Consider the following 25407-nt stretch of genomic DNA (forward strand, 5'->3'; position numbering starts at 1 on the left):
GGGAAGGACGGACAAGGAAGTGGAAGTGTGGTATAGGAGGAGAAAGAAAGAAATGAGATGTGTGGGTGTGTAGTTATTATACATTGTGTGTGTGATGCTATTTAAAGCACGCAAGCTTGCAAAAAATTGTGTTTGCTGCCTGCACAACAGAGCCATGGGGTTCTTAAATGTCCTTAAACCATCTTTAAAAGGAAAATCCTTCCTAAGATAGAAATTTTATATGTTTTTTTTTCCTTTGTGAATTTGGCCAAGTTTCTCCTCCAAACTGCCGCATGAGTCATCTTCAGATTAATCTGCTCCATGGAGAGTGAACAACAGAACAATCCGTACAGCACACATGACGACGGCAACACCAGAAAACATTTTCACTAAACCGAAGCTCATTTGGAAAACTTAAAGGAATTCTTTGATATTTTGGGGAAACTGACGTTTTCTGCAGAGACTTGAATGGAAAGATAGCGTTCTTTTGTCTGTATGTAATTGGAGCCAACCACCGGCTAGCATGTGAGCTTTGAAAGGTGCTGGCTGGTGGATTTTGTTAAAGGCAGCAAGTCTGGTCTCTGTTTTCACTATGGTTTAATTATAAGGACCTTGAATGGAAAATGTTGGCCTGGGAACATTTTATAAAATTTGCAACTTCCAAGTACGGACTTAAAACTTGATGTAATTTTCTCTTCTGATTGGACACTAAGTGGGATTCTACCTTTAATTTCTAGTTGAATAAGATTCAGTTTGAGAGTTTAAGACCTCTTTTTGCTAAACTGTGGTTACATTCATCATCATGTCACAAATGTGTTTATTCATTCTAGTCATTTGGTCAGTTGACGATTGAAAGAGAGACAATATTGATTATTGTGAAAAATATTCTCCAAAAATTCTCCAAAGTCAAAGGTGAAACAAGGTCTACATAAAGACGTAAATTCAATGCATTTAATGTTTCATATACATTTTCTACATGTGGGACTATATAGACTTTGGAACCCAAACAGGCAGGTTCCAGGACATCGAAAAGAGAGCAGCCGTATACTTACAGAGTAAAATAAGAAATGTGCTCACTGCTGTAACACACATGCACAAGTACTTAGAGGTTACAGCTTGGACTACTCCAATGTGCTCTCTGCCCTAGCCCTAGCAGGTTAGCTCAGTAGCAAAGCATACAGCTTAGTAATTGTTGGTGTATTCCCTGCTAGGATCCTCGTCTTTCTTATTGCTCCACCATGTTATGTACAGTAATAAAAAATTCTCTAAAAATTAGCCCTCTCATTATTCTGGCATTTAGCAAATAGAAATAATTTTGGTGATCCTAACTGACCTGAAACAGGAAAAGTTTAGTCATATTTAATGTCAGACAGTGAGAAAAAAAAAAGTTATGTCTTTTTATACAGTTGAATTTTTGAATTTTTGAATTTCCCTTCTAGGATAAATAAAGTATTTTTCATTTCATTCATACAGTATTTAAACTCCTGTGGTTCAGGTGGTAGAGCAGTTGTTCTCTGATAGCAAGGTTGGTGGTTCGATCCCCCGTCCCTCCACAGTCAAAGTGTCTTTGAGCAAAACATTGAACCTGAAGTTGCTCCCAATGGCAGGCAGCACCTTGCATGACAGCTCTGTCACCATCGGTGTATGAATGTGTATCTACTCTCAGATGTAAAGCATCTGCTAAATGAAATTGTAAACTCCTGGTCTCAACTGTATTTTTTCGCTCTTGTTGTTGGTTAGGTCCCAATATGACCATTACTAATACGCCTATTATTTGCACATTAGAGGTTAAGAGTGGTCACTATTGCAAATCCTGGTAAAGTATTACTTTGTGAAAAAACTTTTGCTTTTAAACTGCTTTCATAAATGTCTTCTCACCAACATTTTTAGAACCTTTTAATAGAAAATGCTCACTTGATTGTGCTCATTTATTTTCATTATGAAAACACGAAATACAAAAACAACAAAATACCTGCAAGTCATGCATGAACACGGCAAAGGACTGCAGAGTTTATGTGCAAATCGTAACTGACAATCATTTTTAAAACTGCACCATATTGACACCATTTGCAATCTGCTTGGAAGTGGGACTCGCTTTTGTAAGACAGGCTCTTGGTGCATGAGTCCAAAATGTTTACTAGACACTTTCCCTCTTGGCTCAGAGACCTTAAAAATGGAATGATGTCATAAAAGTAAAAATGACTTTACTCTGGGAAAGTTTTACAAATATAACATCTCTGTGGAGAAAAAAATAAACAATCCAGCCAGTTTGCACTTTATAAGGTGTCCTTTCAACAGTTTTACAGATGTCTCTGTTTTCCACTCTTTATGCTCGACTAAGCCGAATCTAAATTTATCATATTGACGCGTCACTCACCAATTTAATGAAAATAGATCACCTCCAAGAAGTGTCACCTGATAATAGTCTTGCCTCAAAACTCGAGCTCTGGCTTCCAGTTTAGGGAGTCAGCATAAATTATAAATAGCTTTAGATTTTTGTCTTAAGATTTCAGCCCATTGTGAGCTGGAGCGTGTGAAAACAAACGCTGACTCAAGAGAAGAAATGCAGACTGTCAGGAGGAGGCTGCAGACAGGGCGGAGGTTCTGCTCTGGGATGGCATAGACACAGCATCAGGCCACACGGAGGTCTCCCTGTCTATAAACACAACCTGTTGCAGCCCTCTCAAGAGCGTACTATGCAGGGAATGCTAAAAGGATTAGCCACTTGAGATAATGTGAAAAATGAGACGTGACGTGGCGGAGGAAGGCAACAAAGAGTCAAGGACGAAACAGCATCACAGTACTGATTACGTCTTCTTTCCTTTTTCTGTTTGTGCTCCAAAAAGTGCACAATGGCTTCAGACAATGCACTTCCATAGAATAATAACAACAGAAACATAAAGATGACAAAAACACACATATTTCCTTATTTGTGTTTATTTGCTCTGTGCATCATACACAAACCTCTTTGGAATAAAAACTAAATCTCTCATATATATCAAATTAAAAAAAAATAAAAAAAAAGAGGATCAGAAGTTACGGGGCCACTTTGTAAACATGCAACCAAACAGTTTTTAACAGGGAGATTAAAAATAAAATAAAAATAAAAGAAAGGTCCAGGTGGAAGGAGTTTCAGGAGTGTTCATGCTCGTGATAAATACAGAAAAATAACACCAAGGTTGCAAGTAATTGTGTTAATTTATCACATGTACAAATATAACGTGCCCTTGAGTTCAGTAATACTCAGGCTACAAGGCCTCTCAGTCTAACCTCCGCATACCACCGTAGACCCCCCCCCCCCGGTTCACATTTCAGTGGCATCCTCGCAGGGCAAGCAATGGAAATGACCTTTCACAGGAGATAAAGTGAGAATCACTGAAGAATGGATGAAGTGAGGTAGGATCTGTGGTTATGAGAGACAAGGGAGGAGGGCAGCTTCAACCCTCCCTGCTTGTTTTGATGGGAAACGGGCTGACTGAGCTGGGAGGGGCCGCTCAAACATCTGCAAACTGCCAGATGGCGAAAGTGACAGAAACATTTGGCATTAAGGGTCTGACAGCGTGAGCTCCTTTACTTTTAGAGGTGAATATATTATTTTATGAGATGCTCCACAGGTTTGAAATTACTTTACTGGGATTAAAATTCCCCGCTTGTTTAAACTTGCTTGTCAAAGTCCAGTTTGGCTCTCACAGGATTGACTACTACCAGTCTGTTTATTATTATCGCAGCTCATGAGCTCACACCGCAGTGACCACTGAACAGGCACGAAACATTGACTGCGGTAATCAATGACTGTGTCGCAAGTTATTACTGAACATTGACTGTTTTTGAAAAATTAAATGATGGAGATGAATATTACTGGCCAGGTGTGAACCCTTGATTTCTAGGATGCAAATACTTCTTTGAATCCAGCTCAGTGTTTAACATCAAACGAGATGAATGTCTGGAAAGAGTCGATGCTATAATTCTATCTTTCATTTGCTCTCTGTGTCCAGTTCAGTGCATTAATAACCCCACAGGGGTGCCTCACATGTTTGTTCCAACGCCTGCGTTTAAGTAGTTTTAAAAAAAGCAACACACAAACTAAACTGGGACAGATTCGAATGAGGTACTCATGGTTCACTTCACACTCACACAACAGTTTTCCAGTTTAGAAAAAAACATAGCTTAGTGGTTTTCCATTTCAAATTAGTCATTAAGGGAGAGTGTTGGTGTCAAGAACACTAAACCGTGTCCATCGTGTCAGACAAACATACACTTATGTGCCTTTTAAGGGGTCACGGGGGGCTGATGTCAAATCAGTTCTGACTCTGTTCTGTCAATAGCTGAAAAGAAGCTACAAATGGACGGGACAACATGTCCACTCCACACACACACACACACTCACACACACACTCACAAATACCAAAACACACTGCTGAGTGAAACAGCTCCATTTGCCAGGAAGGTCAGTCAATCCTCACATGATGCCTCCATAGGATCTATAAATACAATATATCAATTTGACGAAATGTAACTATGAGCAGTTGTTGTTCTCTAACTGGAAGAAGCAGTCTCTTTGGAGTGAGGGGACTGAAGGTAATTGTGTGCCATGGAATGCTAATCCTTCACGCAGACATTAGCATCTTAAAACAAAATCCTTAGGCCACTGCCTTTGACACTTATTTGAAATTTAAAAGTAAAATCACATTTTGAAGGCAGCTTTGTCTAATAAAGCTCGGCTGTTTGACTCGCGCCGCTGCGTGAGGCTCAAAAATAGAACCAACTTCTATCATTTTTCCTTCTGTGCTGCATTACAGCAATGCACCTGGTTATTCGCAGCCCATAGTGAAGGCTATTTTTGAAATTCAATAGAAACGTAATGATCATTAACGCAGACGTCTGCAGAGTTACTTTCTCGTGTGTGTATATCAACTTCTGCACTGTTTACTGGAAAAGAAATGAACAAACTCTGCAGAGTCTTAGCACTCCATGGCACGTGGATCCTTGTCCCTATATTAAACAGTCGACTCTTTGGGTCCTTCACGAGCAGCATTCTTACACCCATATAGCCACTTGATGACACGAGCGTTCCTCTCGATGATCGACACACCGGTGGGAAGCTGCTCAGCCAGCTCCTCCTGAAACAGTCCATCTCCTGAGTGGCGGGAGAACTCGCTGGGCTCTGAGCCACCACAACCGTCCCCGCCCACACTGCGGAGCGCCAATGAGAGCGTGTCTATAGAGCTGGCACCAGAAAGGAAATTCTCTCGTCCCAGACGCTCTATCATGTCCACGTCCAACCCACAGAAGTCAAAGAAATGCTCCTGCTCCGATAACGCCACCGAGCAGCGCAGACGCATGTCGGACTTGGAGCGGTGCAACTGTCCAATCTGCCTTCTGGGTGCCGGCGGTGACGCCCGCTTCCACGGATCATTTTCATCATCATGGTTGCCGTTGGTGATGCCAGTGTTAACTCCGTCACTGGTGCCATTGGTTAAGCCATTCTTAGTCTGTTCAAGTGTGCAGCTTAACCCAGGGCTGGGGATGGACTCTGGGCTGCGGTCTTGGTCAGTTTTACTTGACCTCCTGCTCCCTGGTCCCCCATCCATAGTGTCTTTATCGTTGGTCCAAGACATGCGGGAGTCACCGTCCCGCGACGGAGCTTTCTCCTCCCCGATCACCATCTTCTGGATTCTGCCCTCACCTCTGCTACTCTTCTCTCTCATGGAACCCTGGAAGAGGCGGCGGACAAAACTGTAACCCTTCACCTCCATGTTATTGTTTTCGCCCATTGCAGCACCGCTCGGGCTTTTGCACTCTTTCTTCTGCCTGTAGATGACAAGGGAGTCTGGCCTCAGCATGCGCTTGCCTGTACTCCTTCTGAGTATAGGGGCACTGTGTGGTGCTACCAAGGTGTTAATTCCAGGTCCCCTGGGGCTGGAAGGCATCCCATTGCTCACATTGCTCCTGTTATGTGCCTCAACATCAACAGAAGTCCGTCTGTTCTCCTTTCTGGAGTCATCGTTTTCATTTTCATCTCTGGAAGTTAAGGAGCCAGATAGTGTAGAGAAGGGTGTGTTGGACGAACGCCGTGGAGGAAGGTGAGGTGTCAGGCTGCCTGGGACGGTAATTGCTCGCCGGGGCTGTGGCGGTGGGGTGGCACAGGGCACAAGCACAGGCTCTTGCTTGGTGTTGATCACCTGCTGGCTCTTAACATATTTGGCTTTGTCTGCCTCGAGCCTCTCCACGGCGCTGGTGGAGCGGCCGTGGCCTCCACCATCGATCTGCCTGCGCAGGTAGTCAGGACCCTTGTTGAGGAGCCTCAGAGGAGAGGGGGAGCCGATTGGTGTTAGAGGCTTCATGCTAATTCACCAATCTTTGACAGACATCAAAACTGCAGAGTGCTTGGAACGGCTTTAGAGAACCGTGGCAGCACTCATTCCTGTTCTCACAGCTTTGAAATCTTTTTTGGGGGGTAATAGACAAGCAGTAATTCAGGAGACCACAGAGTCCGAGTTTGTTGCAACGCTTGCTATAGATAGCTTACAGTCTCTTTGTTGGGCAGTGTTAGAACCCAGACAAATTGATATCTCTGTGCAGTATTTATACAGGCATTTGGATAGGCAGGCAGGGAACAGGGAAGTCCTTTTTTGTCAGCCAAGAGCACTCCCAAATGAGATGCTCCCTGCCCACAGCGCAGCAGAAATAGCAGGCAGGGTGCACTTTGTAAGGGTTACTTCTTCCTCCCCCACTTTTTCTTCTCTCTTTCCGTCTTCCAGCGACACCCTTCACTGTTGATCTTTTCAGCTGCCCGGAGAAATCAGATATAATTCCTTCAAATATTTGCTTTGTGCAGGCTTTCGAAGGGACACCGGGTCAATACTTTTTATTGTTTGGCGCCCGTCGTGGTTAAGTTGACCTGAGGGTGGCCGGCACCGAGGCACTTGGTTCGTTGATGGACAGATGGTGGAGATGCAGATCACGTCCTTGTCCTCGCCTCACCTGTGTGGACCCTGGGAGACAGAGAGAGAGAGAGAAGGAATGGTTTTAGTTGGAGGTGCTACTCTCCAGGGCAGGCAGCAGAGACCAGATGGCAGGAAGGACAGCCGTCCCTAAAGCTCAGCTCAGGTTGTGCTTATTTAGAGCTGGAGGGAGTTGCATATCTGGAGCAGGCAGCAATGTAGAGCTGACATGTATGAGCATTTTATTACCTTCTGCTTTACATATACATGAGATGGATTTCAATCATGCCAGTATTACAGTATAAGTGGTGAATGAGAAAACAAAACATGAATACGCTATTGTCTGTTGTCTAGACAAGATGATGACATGTCTGCCACCACATGTGTTCTGCGCAGAAGGACAGACACTATCATCCTCTGTCTGGCCGGTTGTTTAGGCTTCGTTTGTTGAAGCAAATACAACATTCTGTGCTTTTGAAAATCTTAACAAGCCGATTATTTTAAAGGACAGCAAATTTGGAAATTGTTCCTATCGATTTGCTTCTTTCTTGAGCGCTGCTACAAAACAAACTGTCTTGGCACCAATTCGTCTTTCTGTCACAGCTTTTGCATTCAACGTAATATGACAAGTAACTCCAGAGGCAGAAATCTGTCAAAAAAAATCATGGTTTTCTGACATACCAGGGGTGACTGACCTCTTTCAAGTTTTAAACAAACATCTACACTGAAAACTGCTGTAATTCAAACCCACTAAAAAGCGGTTTTAAAATGAACCAATTACTTCTCTGTCATAGTCTCAGCTTTACAGCTTATTCCTCAAATTAACAAGCCGCTACAAAAGTTAATTTACAGGGCATGACGCCATACCATAGGTGGCCATATTTTCTATTTATTGTGTTCTGTGAGGAGAGACGGTTCACATCTTTTAGGTTCGGATGCTATGGGGTAAAAAGAGGGGGGAGGGGTTTGCACGTGCCTATAACTGGCTAGGCTCTACCCCGGCAGTATTTATAGCTTGAAAACATCCCAGCACAGTTATCATGTGTCTACGTATGTGTGCATGTGTGCGTGCGGTCATGGGTATTTGTGTATCTGCTCTAGTTTTATGCGCCCATAAGCATATGCGTATGTCAGCACGGGGCAATAAGAGGCTGCTCTTGTAAATTGAAAAGGGGGTTGTATGCACAGTAAGGCAGCACAATATTCTTCACCTTTTTTTTTTTTTTATAAACACAAAAAACAGTAAGTGTCTTTTGTTCTCCAAAGGGGCAGACAAAGAACACATCTCTAAAACTGGAAGCTGATATAAATACCCAGAGGCACAGGTGGTGGTTTTTCATTCACCCCTTTTCAAAATGTATTATAAGCCCATCTGGACAGATAAATGCTCCTTATGTTGTGCTCGACAGCAGGAGGGTGTTATATTGTGGTGCTTATTGTTCCCTCAGGTCTGCTTCACGTGTTATCAAATGCTATTTTAGCTTTTCCTTCACAAGAGGTAAAACAATGGAGCAGGAAAGAGGATCCATGTTTCATCTGTTAGGATGAACCACATGACAACAGTGAGAGTGGCAAACACTTACACCCCCCATCCTACACCTTTTATAGTCTCGATTTACAGAATATGGGTCACAGGATGACATGCAACAAAGGTTGAGGCCATTTGAAGAACAGAAAACATGACTTTTTGTAACTGAGCTTGAGCTTGAAGAAACAGCAGCAATTTCTTAATCAGTCATTTAATATCAAATATTTAAACTTGTACTATATTACTTCTGTTCTTAAAAATGGAAATTTTTTGCCACTTGGGTGCGATAATTGTACGTGGTCTCTTGTTTCAAATAGAAAAGTGTAAGAAACCTGTAACCTGAAAGGCTGGCACATCAAAATAGATGGGTGGTTTTTACATGGACCACTACTAAATTCCTCAAATTCTCTCCATTTTATTTTTCACTGGGTTTGGTATGACTGTTCTATTATGTACTCTAATACTAAATATTAAACTGGAGTTGACACTGAAGAAGTAGGGCTAACATTTGAGCATACTCTCCACCTCGTTCAGCCTCTACATCCCCTCACAGAGCCTGTCAAATGGCATACCACTATAAATTACCTGAGGAAGGGGGAGGCTACAGCACACTGGTTAGTTTTTCCAGATGTGGGCTTGTCGGAGCTCGGGAAAGTCAACCATTGTTTGGGTAAGGTTCCGGGAAAAATGTCTCGCAACAGGTGTGGAGGTAAAAAAAAAAGAGATTGTATTGGGCATGAAACAAGAAAAACGGGTGGAAAATGAGGAAGTGGGAATGGGGGGCTGTGGCATGTGGCTTGGTTTACAGGGTATTTATTAGACATCTTTTCTCATGGAACAATCTGTTCCCAATCCGAGTTCGAAATGAAAAAGTGGCTGGCTAATGCTATTCAAGCGTTAAAGGAGATTATCGCCATAGGAGCCTAAACAAAGTCATTAATGCCGATGTCAGCTACTCTGTGAGGGGGGATGGGGGTACAGTATGAAAAAAATCTGATGAAGAATACAAGGGGCAATATCAATGGATACAGGAACTGGTAAATCCCCACTGAGCCAACAGGCATAACCTTGGAACCCACAACAATATGAACAATATCTGTGTTTGTCCTACTTCTAATGCATTTCCTTCGCTCTGCTTGTAACGCTTGTGTGCATTCATTGAATCTGACATGAAGAGCTCGAAGGGAACCAGCCACTTTCAGAGGTTATCGCTTGCTCCAGGTGCTATCTTGGACATCACGTGACTACATCTGAGTCACGGCGCTAGCTGTCGGTTGTTTGGGACAACATCTTGATTTTAAAAAAATGTCACTAAAGAGTCACTGATACAAGTGTGCTAAAAAAAAAAAAAATCTGAACATCAGTTAAAAAAAGACAGAGAGAAGAGAAAGCTGGAACACCAGAGAGACTGCAAGACTAAAACACACAAGGAAATGCGCTCACACACACACACACACACACACGGAGCGTAAAACAGTGACTCAACTGGGATTTGCTGGAGAACAATAGCCACCATTAGTTCCATTGACCATAATGAGCCAAATTAGTACCCAGCGCCTTCTCCTGTGATCTCAGAGCTCGAGAAAAGCGTGAGATGGCTTTAGAATTTCTCTTGTGCTTCGCGGCCTCCTTCGTCCCTCGCTGTAGGTTGTCATTAACCCCTGAACCCTTCTGAGTGAGCGCTGCCCCACCTTCTCCTTCCAACCCTCCTTCGCCTGCACTCGGCTGCCTTCCTTCCCCCTCCTTCATCTCTTGACATCTCCTGTACAATGTTACAAGGCCCCCCTACCCTTTCATTTCCCTACTCCATCACTCTCATCCCGTATACACGTGTCTGACCCTCTCTCTGTATCTCTTCATCTCTTTCCCTCTCCTGCTCCTTTTACTGTTACTCCCAGAGTGCAACCTTCAAAGGCTTTTATCTCGCTTGACCCAAGATACACTGTGTTACTTTTTGCGAACAAGATGTCTTTTTTTATGAGAACGGATTCTGCTCGTATGTTGACACTGTTATTGTATTATGTAGTAATCTACCTTCACATAGAACAAGTTCCAACCTGAGAGTTGCAGAATGCACAATGATGCTTAACCAACAAGTCAAAAGAGGTCATGAGTATTAATTCCTTTGCCACCAATCGGGCCATTTGTCACTGTTTTACAGCCGTGGATGCAGCAAATACACAATATGTCTTAAACAATCTAGCTTGTCCAAAGTGTTGTCCCAACACATCGAGCCAAAACTGTGTAATCTCTTTAGAACAGCGGCGCTCAAAGACAGGGTGAAAAGCCAGCCATCGTAAAGAGGAGTGAGACACGATAATAGTTTAAAGGTGCACGGTTTTGGACAAAAACATTCAGGTTCTACACATGAAAAGAGACCGAACCAAGCACCGGGCAACACCTGAGCGATTTCTGTGAATTGTCCAAATGTCAGTTTCAGAAAAAAATTGCCAGCTGCATGTTGGAGAGATTTGGGGGTGGGTGCAATGACACTTCAGACATTATTTAGCAATTTTTCAAGCAATTTTTCTTGAAGAATTGTGCTCCCTTAATAGCCAAATACCTATTACACATCTCTGCAAGACTGTCTGCCTTATGTACATGACACTGAATGGAATAAATAATTATAGGTACAAAAAAAATAGTAAGACCTGCAGAAACTTCAAACGTCTGATTCTCAATTGATTGTAGACACCAACAAACTCTCTGATCATCAGTCCACTATGTAAAGTGTCTAGCTCCTCCTTTACGCCTTCCATTTCTCTGTTCTTTAATAAAACCGTCCCTCTCTTTCTTTCCTCTCTCCCGCATGTCCTCTCTGTGAAGCGCATGGCTCAGCCTGCAGGGGAGGCTTAACCAGGCGCCCCCATGCAGCTAAAGAGGAACCAGATGTTTTGTGTCATGCTACATCAAGATACTCAGATGGCCCTGACGGACCTGTCATGGGAAACGACTGCGGGCTTTGGTTGTCTTTTTAATCGATAGTATTGTTTGTGCCACATGCGTTTGACCCCATGACAAGACAAAGCAGGTCATCTTTGGGTCTTGTTATCAATTAGGCGAAAGCATCTTCTTCCTTCTCCGATGTGAAAGTGGTGCCCTCGGAAGAAACCAAACACAGAGAAATCCAGGAAGTGTTTGTTTGCTTCCAGAGAGCCCATAGAAGAATAGCTTCATCAAGGCTTTACAGGGCGTAGCCAAAGGAAAACCAGCTGGCCTCGGATCAGAAGGTTAAAGGAAGTTTCCCACTGACTTATGTGTGCAGTGAGGTAAACACAAGATAGGAGGTTAATAAATTCACGAGGACCACCTTTGAAGCTCTCGGGAGTGTATTCTGCACGCTTACCTGTCAAATTAATCTCTGGACAGATGAGGGGCATCTGCTGCAGACAACTGGCCACTTCTAATGTCTTTCCTCTTTTTCTCTGTCGTCTTACGTTTCCTCACTTTCTTTATACGAACATCTGGCGCAGCTATTAAGGACGACACACACTAACAATCATCACTAATGGACCGAACTGTCTGAATGTTCAAACGTTAACCAAAGCCCATTCAGAGACGTCTTTATGTCACCACGAAGCATCTGCACACATCGATTCTCTACAGTGTGAATAAAAGGCGTCTGCCGCTAATGAGCCACGATTCATGACTATGTGTGTTTGGTCATTAACCAGCACTGCAGACACAGACCTCAAGAAGTCTGTTATGGAGTGGAGGGGGGGAAAGAAAAGGAGGTGTCTTCTTCCATCCTGCAAACAAAGAGGCACACCGGCCTTTCTTTGCATTATTGATGGGCCACAACAATGGTCCTCCTCCAGGTCTACAGATAAGCCTTGACCTGGCTGCTCTGCCTCATTAGTCAGGGACGGAAAAGAACTAATAACAACATGTTGACAATAAAATGTAAGAGATGGAGCCACGGGATACGTTGGCTACTGTCCCCCTCAAAAAACAAAAGCCTGGTAGCCAATTGTAAATCACCAATGTGAGGCCTTCAGCGCCATTAGCCACTTGATATAGAGGCTACCAAGTGGCTTTCTCCACAGTCATGTGGCGCAGCAGTAGGCCACCTGGGACGACTTAAGGGACCCCCGACCTGAATAGACCTCCTCCCCAACCGTAAAATGGACAAGATGGGCTCTTAACTCACTGCTGCAGTCCTTTTGTCATTCAAAGAAAATCATCACAGGGACAGCTGAGGACTGGACACCAAGAACATGCACTGGGACATGCTGGGTCTATGTGCATTAAGTACATGTGAACGAGACAAAGATGAAGAATGAAAATACAAAAACCTGACTCTTAGCCAGAATTATGGCTGACTTTGCTAGAGCTAGTAAAATCAGCAAACCAAATTAAAAGTTGCTGCTCCATAAATCTGACCGACTGGCTTACAGGACAGCTAATGATTAGATAATTAGTTTATTGACTGATTCGGCTTTATACGTAATCTTTTTGGATGTAGAAAGAAAGTAAATTAAAGGTATGCTCATGTAATGGGCTAATTAGTTATTAAAAACAACATCACCAGCTTCACTAACAGCAAAATAACAGCTAGATGTAATGAAAAGTTAAGAGAATTATCCCAATGCGATTCCAGTGACTGCTCCAACACGTGTAGTCGACCGTTTCCAGTCGTTATACAGTAAGTCGGGTCTTTATCGGCGCTGTAACACCCAAGCAGGACTTACACAGATAAGCTCTGCTCAGATAACGTGCACATTTATTCTCGCTTTTATCAACACACTGGGCAAGTTCCGTTTTTCTTCTTACCTAAGAGTTCAGGAAGTGTGCTGTTATGTTGATAATCAAACCGCTCTGACCTGTAAAGTTTTGTGACTCACTGTTTGCTTTTCTAGTTACAACTGTTCCAGCGCTTCACTCCAGCTTCGCCAAAAAACACAATAAATTCTTAAATTACAGTTTGATGTAAGTGGCGTATTATCTCTTCACCGTGTGAGGTGTGCAGACTGATAACCCACACGGTAACAGAGAGACACCTGAAGTACAGGAATGTTAAGCTGCAGCGCGATGCCTCGCTGTCGATGAGTGAACCAGTGACGGGTGAACTCGTGGACTCACAAGGAGATGATGTATACCTGGATCCTCATATAGGAACTGTACAGAAACTATATGATCAAAGCCAAACACCCAGACAATGCAGCCAAAGATCAAGAAAGGCATTTTGAACAGATCTTTTGTGTGGGCAGTAAGGCTGCTGCTCGTCTTACTGTATATGCCACCTCTTCTAAAGAATTACCAGTTCAAGATAAGAATTACTAACAACGTAATATAGACCATTATGCATTTGTTTTTGATTATGTCTTGATATTTACTTGAACCTTTTGCAGAGAATGGATCTTAAACCCAATGTGTGTCTAAAGTGGAGAATTAATCTTTGCTTTCTTGGTCCTTTGGCCTTGGATTGTAAATTGGACAAACAAGCACTTTCATCAAAGTCAACTAGTAACGGGTGTTTAATCAACTAAACAGCTAACTGAGTAACCAAGAAAAGAACTGGCACATCAGCTAATTTTAAAAAAAAAAAGAAAAGAAAAAGGATTGGTTCCAACTTTATGGGATACAACTGGAAATTCTGATGAAACTTCCCCTGGCAGTGAGTACTGTAGTGCTGTAGTATCTGATGCATGATTTCCTACTTAGTTCTGGTTTAGTTTTATAGTATTTTTTAAAATTAATTTAATCAAAAAAAGTTTTCTGGGTCTCACATGAGCTGCAGTTCCAACTGTGGCCACGAGAGCAAAAAAAGACAGTGACCTGTTTTCCAGTCAGTTTAAATCAATGAATTGATTGGTTAAAAACGTGGACTTTTGAGCACATAACATCTGTCTGTGACGGAGGTGTAACGCTAGATGCGGTTTGCGAGGCAGTGTTACGTTTTGTGCACTAAGCGTCCAGATCTGGGCAACATGAAGCCGACAGTGCAGCTCTGGACAGCATTGTTTCGTAAATTATGACCACCGCTGTTGCTCCCTCCACATGCCAGCCTGGTTTATGTGACCAGAAATACAAACCACAGTGACCTACTGTGTGTGTGTGCAGCAAAGCCATGAACTGGAAATACACTGAGCAGCTCAGAGCAACACAGAACCCCCTGCCCAATAAAAAAAAAAAAACTTTATCCTGAGGCTGTTTATACAGTGCAGTACAGTACAGAGGCATAAATCTGGGCACATCCCTCAATCTCCCAGAGTCTTAAATTATGAATCTCTGTTCTCACACTGTGAACCCTCATTAAGCTCTCAGCTGGTGTGAATGCTCTGAGAGACAGCTCTGTCTGGCCAAGTGCCAGATGTTTTATTTCACCGAGTCGACACATTTTTCACTCTGCCAGGCATACGTCTTCTTCAACAAAGTGATAAAAGATGCTTCAATGGATGAAGGCTTTTAGAGTTGCAAAGAGCAGCTAAGAAGTCAAAACATGGTCGGTGGTGTTAACTTTTACGCCTGTGTACCTGCCTTTGAGCTGACTGGATTGTCCTACAACACCATAGGAATAAAAATCCTCTCTTCAATAATATATAGAAGAAATAAAGTAGAGAGGGTAATCCACTACCTGAGTTTGACAGTTATGATCTAGGTTGTCTTCAACACTTAGGTAAGCAAAGGCCACATGTGAGGACAGATGAACTCGCGCCAGAACTCCCAGAAAGACAAAAGGCAAAGAAAATTTGTGTAACATCTGTGTAACTCCACCCTCTTTTCACACAGACACACCAGGTTGCTAAAAGGACGCTCACACAGCATTTGCAGAATTATTCTAAACACATGTTGCTGATGTTAGCACCAAAAAGGTTAGCACTAACTTGTGAGTGCTTGTGACAGGGCTGTTTGGAGTTGGTTAGGGCTCAAAAGCTGCTCCAGCTGTGCTGTGTCCCCAAACACTAGGTCATCTCTGGCTGTTGCGCCAAACCCAGTCCAACCCCTCCTCCTCCTCCCGTGTTACTACAGATTCTCCGTCACTTTAAATGTGTCAGCATTGATTTGCTATCCGCACGGCAGAGCGGGTCCAATGGGTCCAACTCCTGATCAAATAAAACGCTCCACTTAGCGCCTCTTATAATGAGAACTTTCTCAAATGCTGCTGATTGAATGAGCAAATGAGAAATCGTCGTCCAATCCTGGTTTGTAAAGGACAAAGTTAGTTATTAATTCTTATTTTAATAAAAAGTTAATGTAGCTGTCTGCTCGATCAGGACAGTGTGGTGGCCGATTGATTAAAGCCGAAAACATGAGTAAACAAGAGCACGACTACTGTTGCAAATTATAAATCATGTTTGGTGCAGAAATACAAATATGTGACCCTTTGTGTCCTGTCAACTGAAAACCAAGTCAGAAACAATCAAAAAACTCAAATCTCACTGTTAAAATTACATCTGTACAATTCCATCATCATCATCACAATAAGCAACACCAAGAAAAAGGTCAAGGAAATATTCATTGTAAAATCCAACCTTAATCTTTTTTTTTCTCTCCCAGAACAAAACCTCAAATAAACCCGAAACTTCAAACTCCAAGAAAAGAATCTCCCCTAACCTCTTCCACAAAGACCTTAAACGAGGCTCTTCTGTTTTTCCTCGCTGCCATCTACGCTTAGCTGTTAACCTCCGCTGAACCTGCCAGCTGTCTTCTCTCATTACCGATCAACCGACCTGCTTCCCCGCTAACAGCCCCCCGAGTGCCGCGGAAAGAGACCCCTCTGTTCGTCCCTCTCCTCCCACTCCTCCTCTCCTCCCTTTGCTTCTGTCAGAATCAGAAAACATCTGGAGGAGTCCGCGGAGCTGCATCGACGGTCTCCTCCTGCGTCGAAAGGGAATGTCCAGGCCTGTGTCATCTTCCTCACGGCTGAACGGACACAGCGTGGCACGGCTGAGTGTGATGGGATGTGGCAGAGCTACAGAGGCGCCTGGTCGGACTGTGAACAATTACGGGGATGTGAGAGAAGCGGGGAGAAGGGCTGCTCTCACAGCTGTCACCAACACACAGGGGACCGTCAGGAGACGGAGATCTGTCAGATCATGTTTCATGATTTCGTTGCCCACAATGAATTATGGATTGAGTTATGAGCCCATGGAGCTGGCAGTGATGTAACAGCAGAAACTGGTCTCAGGTCTCAGAGAACGACGTGACTGGCAACGATCACATCAGTTGTGGTGCCAAAATTAGATACAAGCATTTGGTGTAAATTTGGATTTCTGGGAACAAACTCCTGAGTAAGCATTGTAAATCTTTCAACAAAGATAAGACAAGTGAAAGTTCCAAGCTTCACAGACTCATCTGTTTAGAAGAATATGTCTTTTCTCATCAAATTATTACTTCAGTGAGAAATGATTCCACACTCTGGTGTTTACAAAACAGAAAAAATACCAGCTTGGTACTTAGATGGTAGGTTTTACTCCCCCTTTCAGCCAGCAGCCCTTTGTGAGAGTGGGTATTACGTTATCATAGGGTGCCTGCTTCAGTATGTTGTTCTGGTGCTGGATGTAACTAAGAAGCTGAGTTTTTTTAACACGTTCTTCCTCTTTTTCAAGTAGTTCTTCCTGAAAACAGTGAGTAAGGAAGTTCCCAGAGACTTTTGCCACAATGGCCCAAACAAGGCGACAAGGAGCAATAAAGCCAAATTATAAGCTTGACGGTTTGTGTGTGAGTGTTTGAAGTCTCGCACTGCTGTTAATGTCAAACGTCTAAAACCAGCTGCTGTGCAGCAACACACACACAAACTCCTTTAACACGGTGCCAGGGGGGAAGATGATGTCATTAGCAGGAGACATTTTCCCCTCTAATTAGAAACTCAAACTTCCCGCCATAACTTGGGGGTCTTTACATGCAACCATGCAACAAACTGAGGATTAAACAAAACAAATGTTGGACGTCTCTTTAAAAAGCAGTGTTTCGAGACTGTGCCGAGCAAGAAAACAAAACCCAGCCTTGAGTGTTGCTGTGGTACGACTGAACTTTAAGTGATAAGAAACACATGAGGGCCCCATTGTGAACTAAAACCATGAAACGTCGTGTGGCTTCTGCTAGTTCTCCACAGTCAGCGCTGATGTGGCTCCAACCAATTAAATTATACACTTGTGCAACCTAAAAAATAGTGTACGTAAAAACGAAAAAAGGGAGAAAATTGGAAAATAAAAGACTGGCAGAAGAGGAATCGTCGGAGTACTATTTCATCCCATAATATATTCAACTCTCTGACCTGTGCTAGATCACGAGGAGGTCAGCGGTATGGTGGTTTTTTGTCTTCTATTTAAATAGTTATATTGTGGTGAGTGCATAAATGTGTATGAGTAAGTGCAGTGCATACAACCAAACTGCCTCCCGTGTCATAAACTCAACGTGATTCTTCAGGCTCTCTTAAGCGTTGCATCACTAACGCCGTCATCATCGATATCCCTGCTGGTGCTATGAGCCAAGCTGGAAGGCAAAGACCTAAATTACATTTCATTTAGTCATGTTAATGATGTCAGGGCTCCTGTCAACAGCCCAGACGGAGACTACAGCGAACAGCGCTGCCCCTGGGCTCTCCGCTCTGTAACTGGAGGAAGTATTCTTGTCTGCTCCGCTGGGATCAGCATCAAACACAGATGCAGCTGTATTACCGCTGGAAAATCAGCACACTGCCACATGAATCTGGCTAGAAAAAAAAAGGGGGGGGAACTGTTTACGACTGCTCCACACTGTAATTTTGCAGGTAGTCAGAGAGACTTGTGTATCCTACGCGCAACGTGAAGGATTGATGTTGGCTGTAGGTGTTTATGATCTGTGACTCACTGTAGCTTTCAGGCAGGGATGCGAGCCAGGCCCGGTTTGTGGGATTCAAAGTAAAGTTAAGGTAAGGCAAGTTAGGGAGGCAATGAGGCATAATCTGTCTCCAAACAATTCATTATACGTCAGGAAATTTAACAAGAACCTGCATGACGAACGCAGCAAAAGCCATCACTTAAGGCCTTAAAAGCAGTCAGAAAAGTGAGCTAACTCATCATGTGACGTCTTCAAAAGCTCCTAAAAAGAACCCCCTCAGGATGAGATTGTTTTCTTAGTTAGTAAGTCTTGCAGGGGAATACACACACAGGGAACTGAAAAGCTCATGTCTGCCTTTGGAAGTGAAACAGCATACCTGCCAGTTCATGATCTGCATCAAAAAGCATGAATTAAACCTCCTGCTGCGGCTCCCAGGCCAAGCGGACACGTGCTCACCTATGCATCCCAGGGTGAATGTGTTTAGAAGACATGTGTGGTCTGTTTAGTCTGAGTGCTGAGCTGTTTATGCTCCTGACCCCACGCTGATCAAACCGACTGTGGATGCATGAGCCTTACAAAGCCAGGCGGGCCTGGAGGGGTGGACGTGGGTCAAGGTGGAGCTGACCCCTGAGGGCACACGATAACCTCCTCGGAGGAGACAGTCCTTTCAGTTTAGAGTGGGTGGATTGCATAATGATCCTCCCCTGCTAACTTTTGTTCTTTTGACAGCTCTCAAGTAACACTGTCTTAGTCTTTATAATGAGTTTATGTTTGTTTTTATGAGTGTGACTGTCTACAAAGCCAGACGTGCATTAAATGAACTCATTGGTGGAAAATTCCTAATATATTAGGATTCAACCATTTTTTTCCTCCCTGATTAGATGTTTGGAAACCAGAGCCTCATTTGATTTCATCCAGATGAAAATATTTAGTGTAAATTACAGTTACGATGGTATAAACCTGCAGCCCCAGGTTAACTGTACTTGCTTTAATCAGAACACAGAGGTCAGTCATCTCTCTCTCTCTCTCTCTCTCTCTCTCTCTCTCTTACCCACTTTAGCCTGTGCAGCTATTACCAAGTGGGCTTCAAGGCTGAGTTAAAACAGGGAGTCCACATATAGGTTTACAAGACAGATGATGAATTGATGCACTTGTCGACTTAATAAAAAAAAAACAGTTTTGGGTCGATTCAAAATCGTGGTCTGTTGTTTATGGACTACTCAGCTGCATACAGGCAGCCAGACATCCATCACAGACGTGCTGCCAGAGAGAATTTGGCTTATATGGTGCAGGCCATAAACACACCATAAAGATATCAGATGTGACTCTTGGGGAAACAAACTGTAGTAACCTTGGAGTAAATATTAAAAGCACAAACTCATGAGGATGTAAATATTTATCCACTTTAGAAATTACCCTAAGAATAATTTGCTGATTGCTGCTATTAACAACATTAAAATCACCACCGAGTAACTTACTCCAGTACTGATATTTACTAGTCAAGCCATCAGAGAATCGTTATGTGTAAAGGAACAGAGCGACTAATCAGCCATGCTTTGGGGTTTAGTTAGCGCGTAATTATTCTGTGCCAACCTCCCACATTCCAAAATATGCGCACTCACTACAATACGACACACTAAGAACTTCAAGGAAAGTGTAAAACAATCACATCACTGAGCAGATGGATCGATTCATACCGGAGTCCACCCTGATCGGTATCCGAAAAAAATAAAAAAAACTTCCCAGCAGCCAACAAAAACCAGCCTCGGCTCAAACATCTGCAGATGACGATTAAAATATAACAATCCTTTTCGTGCTCACCTTTCTTTTTTCGCTCAGTTTATCCACTCTTGCTGTCATTCAAATCCAGTAAAGGTGTGGAGCTGCTCCCCGTGTTGGACGATCTGCGTGGCGCTGCGCTCTGCGCTCTGCGCGGACTGCTGGCACTGTGACGCTCCGCCGCACGGCAGCAGCAGTAAAAGAGGGAGTCCCGACCTCCCCGCAGCGGTGGGGGTGGCCAGGTATCTGTGTAAAGTGACGCCGGGGAGCTGAGAGGAGCAGCACGGGGTTGGGTTGTGGGTAACATGAAGACCACGGTGACACAACATCATAAGAAGTTATAGAGTTTGGCTGTATTACACTGAAAAAAGTGTGTTTTTGTATCAGTTTAAATGAATTGTTTCAATTGGTAACACCCATGTGGATAAAGTTGAACCAAATTAAGTTAACAAGCAAAACTAATGTCACTGTTTTAGTTTAGATGCACTTAAATCCTCTGATTTCTCTCAAATGTACATTACTGCTACTTTATTTGAATAAAACTCTACTTGAAACTTCCCAATTTTTCAACTTAGGCGTTTGCTTTCTGAAAATGTTAATAGAATTTTGTCATTAGATGTATTCTTCTTTCCTCATCTTGATTCTGTAATGCGAAGAAAACAGTGGCTGACGTTCACGCTTTTACCAAAATTAGAGAACCACTTAAAAGGGATGTGATGTAATTCCAAGTTGATAGAATCCATGAAAGTTAACAGTCTGAACCAAAGCAGAAAGTTAAGAGAGATTTACTTGAAAGAGTACTTTACTTTTACAGGTTTTTACAGTGCAGTAGTATTTGGAATTATAAGCACTAAACATCTCAATTGGGCAGTAAAACACTATAGTTAAAGTTGTAGGCAGATCATTTTTCAACAGCTGCTACAAACCAGAGATGGATGTAAAACAGAAAATGAATGACGATATAAATAAATCTAATAGTATATAACACAGGTACCGCCTGACAAAACTGCATCTGTTTGTTAACAACTTATTAACCTAAATCACTGTCAGTATTCCTGTAAGCAGTGGCCGACAACATCCACTAAAAATACTTCAGTTCAAATGAACTCTGCAATAAAAAGAGCTGACATGCCAGTAAATGTGCGATGCCATGCGTTAAGCTAAAGCCTACTGTGAGTGTGCTAACATATAACTTGGCATCGTGTTTACCATCAGGATTAGTTTAATGTGTGTTCAACGTGCAGAACGTACAGCTGGCAGCAGGTATTTGGTCATAAACCAACATCAAATCGTGTTTCTGACCTGCTGCTGGGCCTGCAGGAAATTCAAAGGCTCACCAAGCTTTGACAATTCATTGAGTAGCCTAGTTTTAAAGACATTTCACTGAAAATCTCAAATGTCATGCTGCTTTAAGAAGAAAGGTTAAGGATCACCAGTGAGTTTATTCACAGTACAGTATAGGCTACAACAGCAGTCACTCAATAGTGGTTTTAAGACAAAGCTGTGGATTGCTGAAAGTGATCTAATCAAACTACTTGACTTCTACCATTAATTTTCTTACATTTGAGAACTAATTACCTAACTGATTAGTTTTTAAGTCTGCGGAGTAGTTTTGTTCTCTGTGATTGGTTGTTCTTCTTGTTTAATGGCTGTATTAACGCTCCAGCATGTGACTGACTGATTGATCTTCATTATTGTTCCCCTGTTGTAGACTGATGGATGCTAAACAGTCCACTTCACACGTAATCTTAGTGACCTTTTAGCTTTAATAGCCTCACAACTACCACAGATGATCTGAGCAGCTTTACATATTATAGCCTTTGATGTTGTTAAAGTCAGACTGACTAAGTAAATGTGAGTTCAGAAAACTCTCCCAGATCTCTTGTCAGGCTTTGTATAGCACGTAACTTATTCTAGTGTGATTTTTGCAATATTTTTTATATCTTGTCCTCTACAGCGTCTACTGATCTGTGGATTGGCTGTGGGTATCTGCTGATTAGGTGACATCACACCTGATCGCCAGAAAAATGGCTCTATCTTCTGTTCTTAAAGCCTGATCATCCTATCTTCTTCTGTGTTTTCTTTGCTCGCTCTCCTGCCTCTACCTTCTTTGTCATAACACGCAGCTCCACGTCGTTGGCTCACAAAGGCCGGGAGAGAAGGGAAAGGGAGCGAGAAGGAGATAAAGCAGTGATCCCCACATTTCACACACACACCTGTTTCTCATTCTCAAGCTCATCAGTCTTGAAGGGGCAGACGGACCAGTGAGGAAGCACGAGAGCTATTGGAAATATTTTACCCAGAATATAAACAGGCTCCAAAACACAGCCACGCTAAGGTTCACATGATCCATACATACAGCATAAATCTTAAACAAACTCTCCTCTCCTTTTGCGTTTTCTGCCCTGAGAAACACTTTACATTTAACAGACCGACGCTGCCTGAATGAAGCTGCACAGGAGAAGTGTCGAGCTGATGTTTCAAGGTAGGAAAACGTGTAAATGTGAAGCTTAAAAATAGAAAACGGGCTAAACAAAGCCTTAAAAGAACACAGGTTTTTAAAAAGAGATCAAGACACTCCTGTGTTACAGAGGAATGGCATTTCTCAGAATAGAAACTCTCAGTTTCTGCAGAACTAAGTTTGAGCAGGCAGTCACGCCACATTTGGGGCACCTCCAGACTGGAGCCATGGCTGTCCACTGCCACATCTGGGGGCGGTAACACAATCTGCCGATCCCACTCCCTGACCTCTGCCCTCACAGCTCCGACTCAAGGAAGCCACACTTCCTGCTGAGCGCTGCGTGCGAGGTGCCGAGCGACCTCAACCTTGTTTGACGCCATCGTTGCCCCCAGGAGGACATTTCCTCCACATCTCTCTCGGCCGCTCTGTGTTTGCGCATGGCCGATGTAGCAGGTGGCTAATTCCTAGCACGGTTTCCTGGTGCCAGTCAGTTATTTAAGACCCTGTTAACTCGTGGTGATAATCCTGTAAAAGCTGTGAAACATCACGTACCGCGAGGGTGACAGAGACAACGGGGGTTGCGTTCGGGGTCTAAAAGGATCTATTATGTTTCAGCTGTGAGAGATCAGGCTGGTAGCTGTTGGTGGCACCAAGCGGAGGTGAGACAACTTCTCCACCCTCTTACAAATGTTTCCTGGGGAAAAATCTCACACCCTTTGCCTCTTATTTAGCTACCTTAAGTCTTGTTTTTTGTTGTTTTTTTAAAAGCGCCTGAAAACTGTTTTTATCATGAAATATTCACAAGCACCAAAAATAAGAAACAAAACATCATTAGGTATTATTTATGAATGCATATATTATTTATTGAGTGTAGAAAGGGCAGTTAAAGTTAGAGTAAGCAATTCTAATCCAATACACTTTTTTTTTTGTCCGATTCACTGAGTATGTCCTTATGGTGTTCTAGCTGGTTGTGCACTAAATAAAACATGGTGTTCATACGCAGTCATAGCTCTGAGTGGGTCGGATTCATCCACACTGTACTATTCCAGCATGTCCTATGCAATGCACATTAGTCCTGTGCACATTTGCGATGGTACGGTACAGGGGGAAATAGGGCAGCAAGAGAGACAGTAAATGTGGCACATGCTGAATGCTAAATACAGACAATGTTGCTTCAGAGCTGCAGAATTACACTGTTAACATGTTTCATCAAGGCTGTGTGGCTTGATGAGACATTATAAGTCCTGCCTGAATAATCCACTTACTGTTTTCAGAGTCAAATGATGCTGACTCCTGATTGGTGCAACTAATGTGACACCACCTCCCTTAATCCACTCAAAAGAGCCAAAAGAAGAAACGGAAGCACATCAACTGTTGTAACTTGGGCATACAATAGCAAACCAGTGGAATGTCTGCCAGTAATTGTGATCTATTTTCAATACTGATCAACTTATTTAAGTAATTGTTTAATCATAGAAGTGGCATCATCACACTCCAATGTTTGCAATATTTATATACTGAGGCAAGCTATGGTCAGGAAGCCTCTTCAAACATCAACAGATTAATAAATGAAGTGTGCAAATGCTTTCTCCGAGATTATATGTAAGCTCCACTTCCTTAAATACATCTTTATTTGGGAAGCACTGATCTCTATGTAATGAACTTAAAGATTGTTTTATTATAGGATAGAATAAAGCAGAGCATCTCAAAAGGATAGGCTAATAACAAAAGTGTTCTTAATTCTTGTAACAGCTTGAAATAATTTCTAAAAGTCTACATAATGATAAAAATGTCTCATAAAGTTGGTGCATCTTGCAGTCCTTCTTAGGAGACGTCTTCCGTTCCTATTAGAGATTACACTTGGTAACATCCTAATATCTGCGTGGCTCATAAAAGCAGGTTCTCGCACGCTGTTCTAATCAAGTATGCGCTCTGAGCACATTTATAGGGATTGATAGGCAGAGCCATGTCCCGCTTAAACATGTTTTTACATCTTCTTACTCAAATACCTCCGCATCTATCCGTAAGCCAGCTCTGGACTAGTTTCCTCAGGACCTCTCTGCAGCTTCTGTTTACACATGTTATCTAGCACGAGGAAACTGAACACCCACGAAAAAAAATCAAGGAGGTATTAAAAGTGAGGCTGTCAGACTTTTTAAGTACTTTGTCTCTTTTCATGTGGCCCAGCAGCTCAGTATCAGAAATGGCACACATGAGGTACAGTAATACCTCTTCAGATGCTTCAACGGTAAAGCACATCTTTATTTATATGAAAGTTACGGCCTATAAAGTAATGAACGTATCAGAAAGGATCATCACACCAAAAATATATGATGTTATACGTGTAAAAAAATACTTTTGCAGCTTCTTGTCCTCAGTCTCATTATCCCATTTCTAATTGGTCCTCACAAGACAGAAGCACAAGCGCACACACACTCATGCGCACACAGGCCTGAGGATTAATGACACTTCAAAGGGAGGAAGCTGCTCTGTGGCCAGCTTCCTGCCCTGGCCCATCTTGGACCATTTGCTGGCATCTCTGTGGCTGATGAGGGGCCTTGTGAGCCATGTGGTGGCTATTTGGAGGCGCAGAGGTAATCGTCGGAGGTACCCATTGATGTAACTGCACTCTGTCTTCTGTAGGTTAAGTTCAACGGTAAAGGGCCCGAGGCACGTTAACCTTTTGTGATATCGCTCAGATTTGATGGCGTTCATTTGTTATGAAATGACAAATGCTTCTTGGGTCTGATTGTGAAACGCGGAGGGTTGTGGGCCAATTATTTTCCTTCATTGTTTTTTCCTTCATTGTTTCTCATTGGCACAACCTCTCAGCGTTTTGTCCGTCAGTATTAAGTGTTTGTGCTGCACAAGGTGCTGTATAGCTACTGTTGTCAGTCCTTATTTCCTACAACATACAGTTATATAATACACACGTTTCATTTCCAAAACAA

The 25407-nt window shown here is 42.9% G+C and overlaps 1 protein-coding gene across 1 annotated transcript; it reads right to left on the reverse strand.

Annotated features, from left to right (window-relative positions):
* Nucleotides 1–2900: 2900 nt before the first annotated feature.
* On the reverse strand, nt 2901–20131 carry fam110d (family with sequence similarity 110 member D). The gene is made up of 2 exons (XM_008294968.1): nt 20038–20131; nt 2901–6974 (listed from the first exon to the last, which is right to left on the reverse strand). The coding sequence occupies exon 2, from the start codon at nt 6321–6323 to the stop codon at nt 4977–4979; it is 1347 nt and encodes a 448-aa protein (XP_008293190.1). The 5' UTR covers nt 6324–6974; nt 20038–20131; the 3' UTR covers nt 2901–4976.
* Between the last annotated feature and the right edge of the window lie 5276 nt (nt 20132–25407).

The sequence above is a fragment of the Stegastes partitus genome, unplaced genomic scaffold (assembly GCF_000690725.1).
Source record: "Stegastes partitus isolate 25-593 unplaced genomic scaffold, Stegastes_partitus-1.0.2 Scaffold1009, whole genome shotgun sequence".
Lineage (NCBI taxonomy): Eukaryota > Metazoa > Chordata > Actinopteri > Pomacentridae > Stegastes > Stegastes partitus.

Coding starts and splice junctions, on each gene's coding strand:
- fam110d (XM_008294968.1), bottom strand. CDS start 6,323: ATGAAGCCTCTAACACCAATCGGCTCCCCCTCTCCTCTGAGGCTCCTC.